This window comes from Macaca thibetana, chromosome 20, assembly GCF_024542745.1.
Source record: "Macaca thibetana thibetana isolate TM-01 chromosome 20, ASM2454274v1, whole genome shotgun sequence".
NCBI lineage: Eukaryota > Metazoa > Chordata > Mammalia > Primates > Cercopithecidae > Macaca > Macaca thibetana.
The window spans coordinates 55,451,028-55,457,027 of NC_065597.1; the positions used below are offsets into that span (position 1 = coordinate 55,451,028).

General features: G+C 46.5%; 1 protein-coding gene across 2 annotated transcripts in view; it reads right to left on the reverse strand.

The window, feature by feature from the left end:
* The window catches only part of MOSMO (modulator of smoothened), an 80,744-nt gene extending 75,018 nt beyond the window's left edge, over window positions 1-5,726 (reverse strand). The window contains exon 1 of one of the 2 annotated variants that reach the window (XM_050774051.1): window positions 5,446-5,608. In XM_050774051.1, coding sequence (XP_050630008.1) covers window positions 5,446-5,525 — 80 coding nt within the window. In that variant the 5' untranslated portion in view covers window positions 5,526-5,608. Of the gene's footprint in view, window positions 1-5,445 lie in introns of both variants that reach the window. The other variant, XM_050774050.1, reaches the window with a different exon arrangement.
* Between the last annotated feature and the right edge of the window lie 274 nt (window positions 5,727-6,000).

Sequence of the window (6,000 nt, forward strand, 5' to 3'; positions counted from 1 at the left end):
GTTCAGAATACAAACAGGGAAGAACATGTCAGTTTTTGAGACCTCCCTAAACAGTAACATCCCATCCAGACAATTTTAAAAACAAGAATGAAAATATCTTCAGAAATGAATACACTAACCTTAACTTCGTTATGACAAACTATAACATGAATATGATAACCACTTTAGGGAAATTTTGATGAGACATAAGGGAGAATTCTTTCAGCTACTCGAAGGAGACTTTTGGGGAACATCTGGAAATCTTCATAAAGAACATAAGGCAAATCCATCTAGGATGATTAGGATTACGGTCACTGAAATCCTTGCTGTGAGGGGATAATGCCTCCCTCACTAAAGGGATCTGTAGACCATTTATATTTAGAGAAGCAGCTTTACTTAACTGTTTATCTTGTTAAAATTAACTAACACTAATTCCCACACCCCCAACAAAAAGTCTCTTCAGGGGTGAGAAGAGAGTGACAGTGAAATTAAGAAGCTTGTACAAAGCAAAGACTATCACTTTAAGACTGAAACCCAAGTCTCCTTCTTTCCCTCTTCTGTAATCTGGGAAAACCTCCAGCCACTGAAGAATTTTAATTTCACTTAAGATAAGTAAAAGGTGTGCATAAATAACATATAGGTAATACTTCAGTGAAGAATTTTCTTCAATGGAGTCTTTGCAGCACTGAAACTCAAATCTCACATGCAAAGCACTGCCATGCGGGGGGAAATGTGAAAATGACTATTTTACATTGGCCAAATATAAACATCCTAAGGAATCAGATCAAGTAATGGATGTCAAAGTGCTTCAAAAACTATGAGGCATTATATAAAATCAAAGATACTGCTATTGATATTGAGTTCCAGTAACCAGCAGAAATCTGACCTTAGCATAGCAGAATTATGTAATTTTGTCACTGTATTCATCTACCATTTAATATTTTTGGTTACACTAACAGAAAGAGTCTTCATTAGAGTGTCTTCCCCCATACATATATAATATGATGTTTCAGATCTTCAAAAGTTTGTGCATAATCCACAAGCCATTACAACAAGCAGATGAAATGTTAATCACACAGGTGAAAATGAAAGGCGTGTACTTTCTCTGTATCTAGACCAAGACAATAAAAACATGAAAAACTCTGCTGTCCAAAGTATGGTCCATAATCTTATAGTAACATAGTTTATCAACAGGGATTTTAGGAAGTTACTCTTCCTCTTCTTTTTTTTTTTTCCTATGTCCTTCTATGGTAGTTCAAGCAGAAGCTGAGGACAGAGATTAGAATATGGAGATGAGAGACTGGAAGAGGAAGAACAGCATGCAAGTGGCAAAGAAAGTCCAAAGCCAAGAGGGCCATATATTTAACTTGTTCTAAGCACGGCTGTACTATCCTTAATGTTTCCTTATTTCCTAGAGCATCTAATAGAGAAAACGTCATTTCTCACAGTTCTGGGCTTTCATTTCAAAACTGGATTCTGACACCTGTTCTTATAAACTAGAACAGCAATATAACAATATGTAATTTTTATTGAGCATTTACTGTGTGTCAGGTACTGTTCTAAATGTTTTACATGGGTTAACTCAGTTAATTACCACAATATCTAAATGAGATGGGTACTTTTATTATCCCTAAGGCTAAAGAACCTGCCCTAAAGCTACAGAGCTATGAAGTGATGAAGTCTAGACTTGAATTCTCAAACTTTCCCTTAGTAGTTCACTGCAGTGGTTTTCAAGTTACATTCTGCAGACTCTTTCAGCTCCAAAAGTTCTGTTTCTAAAATACATTTTACCCTGTTTAAAAACTGCAATGAAAACATCATGATCAAAACTAGAGACTGAATATAATACACCAAAGGGAACCAACACGTTAACTTTTTGTTGCTGGGTTAAGTCACTTTTGTGCAGCTCTTGAAATAAAGCTAGACCAGTCACCACTGAGATCTTATTTGAACTTCTTGTAAATGTTTCATTGATTTGGAAGGTGTAACTCAGCACTTTTTTTTTTTTTTTAACTCAAGACTACATCTGCCTGCTCAGGTGAGACTGTACAGCATACAAGCTCAAGCATAACAGTAAACAAAGGAACATACTATCCCATTCGTTTTACGTTTCGGGGGGCTTACTGCCTGACATGTAAGGTAAGAAATACATGCTAGATAAGAATTTTAAAAATTTCCTATGTTCCTACTATCTCTTATTCCTCTTTCTAGCCATAATATTTAACGGAATGGTATCCTGAGATGGCAAGGGAAGCTTTTAGAAAAAAAGAATCACTTCCTCCATCCCACATCAGCCACATATTGTCACTGTTACGCTCTGGACCTTGTGCCTACGATCCCCTGTCATTCCACTTTGCTGTATTGATCATTCCCACTCTGACTGGTCTTCAATTTTATTGGGCCCCCTAATCTACTGGCCATGTACCATCTGCTATTTGACTGACCAATCCATTAGTTTTTATTCACTTTCACTCTTTATCCAGCTGATACTCCATAAGCCATCATTACAATACTTTGGCCACTATCCTAAATACCTTGGCTGCTCTGTCATTTTGTTGCAACGTATCTGGCAAACCCTAACCTTGAATGAAGCCTTCACATTATTCTTATTATTCATTATTGTATATGAGGCTTTCACATTATTCTTGATGTTTCCTTATTTCCAAGAACACTTGGAAAATTCACGTACCTCAGTACCAAAGTGACTGAGCACTACTAGAAAAGGTCAAGAGGGCAGATAGGTTATCACACTATATGTTCATGACCATCAACTTCCACGACGCATCAGTGCTGCTTAGAGAATCCTACTTATTACCGTTGGCAAGCTTTCTCTGCAATTATTTTTTTTCTAACAGTTTATATTTCCTCAGACTTTGGACATTCATCGCTCCCATCTCCGTGGCAACTCACAGCCAATTTTGCCTCCAAATTTGAAAGAGTTATACTCATTCTATCCTTGCTTTCTTCGGAATACAAGAGGAGTCTGCCCTTTTTTTTTTTGTTTTTTGATGGAGTACCACTCTGTCGCCCAGGTTGGAGTGCAGTGGCACAATCTCGGCTCACTGCAACCTCCACCTCCCAGGTTCAAGTGGTTTTTTTGGCCTCAGCTTCCCGAGTAGCTGGGATGACAGGCATGCACCACCGCGCCCGGCTAATTGTTTTGTATTTTTAGTAGAGACAGGGTTTCGCCATGTTGGCCAGGATGGTCTCAAACTCCTGTCCTCAGGTGATCCGCCCGTCTTGGCCTCCTAAAGTGCTGGGATTACAGGCATGAGCCACCATGCCTGGCTATGCCCTTTTCCATCTTTGGAATGTTTTGCTATCACTTATCTTTCTTCTCTTTCATATGTAACAATTCTTCTCTTTCAACTATATCTTTTGCATGAACATTTAGTCTGTTTTATCCATTGGGATTCTATCTAAAACTTCTTTGTAGAAAGGTTCTTTCTGCTAGAGCACTGAAACCCCTTTTCCCCTAAGTAAAGCCTGAAAGTCAGTCTCATAAAAGGAGTCAATCCACATATAAGTAGGATAAAAACATCAACAGGTCATGAACTGGATGTCACACATGTAACCGTGTTAAGCTGTCGGGCAGCAACAATATTTTCGTAAACAAAGCCCATAGTACCACCAAATTCGAAACCATCCTGATTCTTTCTTTGTATATTTTACAATTAAGAGTTCTGCTAAAACTCTACAGGCAAGAAAAGTAGCAGAATTTTTAGAGTGTTATTTTAATAACCAGTGAATCTGACAGCATGATTTTGTGTTACTAGGTCTACATCGGGGGAGAGGAGGGAGGGAGGAGGAAGCAACAAATGTCCCAGCTACCACTCTTTTTCTAAGAACTAAAAATATTGCAGGATAAATACAGAACCATAAGTAATACTTAAAAAGTAAGTTTTGACAGCACAGTGATGCTTTTTTTTTTTTGAGACAGAGTCTCGCTCTGTCGCCCAGGCTGGAGTGCAGTGGCGCGATCTCAGCTCACTGCAACCTCCGCCTCCCCGGTTCAAGCGATTCTCCTGCCTCAGCCTCCTGAGTAGCTGGGATTACAGGTGCGTGCCACATGCTCGGCTAATTTTTTTTTTTTTTTTTTTTGTATTTTCAGTAGAGAGGAGGTTTCGCCATGTTGGTCAGGCTAGTCTCGAACTCCTAACCTCCTGATCCCCCCGCCTCGGCCTCCCAAAGTGCGTGAGCCACCGCGTCCGGCCACATTTTTACAAGAAATTATCCACGTAGGGAGCTTGACATTCCCAACCCTCCAATAGTTCCTTCACCTGCACTGAACAAGCAGTTAAAAAACAAGACCATTCCTTAAATCGGAGCAGCTCTCCTGACAGCTGTTTACATTAATTAAGGTTTGGTCTCACAGGTCTGGGAGAGGGGGAGAAAGAGAGGCGGAAGAGCGGAGGAAGGAGAGGTAGCAGGGAAAGAAGTGGCCCAAGCTGAGAAAAATCTTGGAAGCGCATTCACCTGGGGTACCCTTCAGAAAGATGCCCGCCTCTTTCCCGAGGGCACCACCTTGCCTCTCCCGCCCACAGCTCCGTGGTGTTACAGCAAGCACTGCTCCCGCTGCCGGGCTGTCTGCAACTCTGATGTGTTATTTAATTTTGTAACTACTATTAAGATCTCTCCAGCGTTTTTGTGATGCGCTGGAATGAAAGACGCTCCATAAAATGAGGTTTATTATTAGTAGTATTATAGCTCCCGGGCCTAAAATAAAGCAAAATTATAACCACATACACACTTCAAAGGGAAAATCCGAAGCCACAAGCGTCTCAAACACCGCCAAGCGGGCAGAAGATGGGCGGGGGCGGGGGTGTAGAGGGGCTCCAATCCGGCGCCCCCCACTCCCACCAGCTCTTCCAACACCCACCATTCACCCTGCCTGGTGGGGTCAGCGCCCACAGCCCGGGCTCAGCCCCGGCCGCAGCTTCCTCTGGTGGTAGAAGGTCTGGAGTCGGACCTGACCCCTCTCGGCCTCCTCTCGCCCACCAGCTCTCTAGTGGCTCCCGCACTACCCCGCAGGCTGCCTCACTCCCAGCCCCAGCCTCTCCGCCTGGTTTCTAATTTCCTTGCAGGAGCCTCACTTTCCTCCCGTCTGCCACCTTGACTTTTTTTTTTTTAATCCAGAACGAAGCTGGTTCCTCTGCGATCCCTCACATGGGAGGGCGCTCCCCTCCTCCCCGGTCCGGGACTCGCCAGCCTAGCCCAGGTCTCCTCGGCCACTTTTCACCCAGCCTGGGGCGCCTCTCCCCTGAGTCCGGGGGTCCCGCTGGCGCCCGGCGGCTTCCTCTTCTCTATCCCCTTCCTCCGGGGCCCGGGTCTCCCCTCCGCCCCAGGTCTCCTCAGGCTAGCCCCCGGCCGGGACCCTCCACCCCGTCCTCCCCTCAGTCCGGGTCTCCCCTGCCTCGCGTCGCCCTCAGCCAATCCCCCGCCCGGCCCCGCGCGCCTGCCGCTCACCCGCAGACTCCCCGGTGTTGATCCAGTCCGGGTTGGCGATGCTGGCGATGGCGAAGATATCGGCAGCCAGAAAGAGACATCCTGAGATGATGGTCAGTTTATCCATCTCCCCGCCCCGCTCCCCCCACCCCCCGAGCCCCGGACAGGCAGCGGCCTCACGCCTCCCGCCCCATGGGCCGCCGCCGGGGCCCGGAGTCCCCGCGCCGCTGCCTCGCGCCCACTCGGCCCCCGCGCGCCGCTCGCGCCCTCCGCGCGCCCGGGACCAGCAGCCGCGGCGCGGCCCGCACAGACGGAACCGCCGCCCGCCCCGGAACTGCTCGGCCCGCCCGCCCCTCACCCGGAAGCGAAGCCTGGGCGCTGGCGAGGCCGGTGCCGGCTACCCGGCAGCCGCACGCTCGCTTCGTCCTCCAGGTTCGGCCGGCCGCCCTGGGCCCCTCCCCGCACTGCCCGCTTCGACGTTCTGGACCCGGACCCGACCGGCCCGGCTCCGGTCCCTGCCCAGGTCCCGGTCTCTTCCGGCAAGCCACACCACCTCTTGGCTTTCTGCCCACTAAT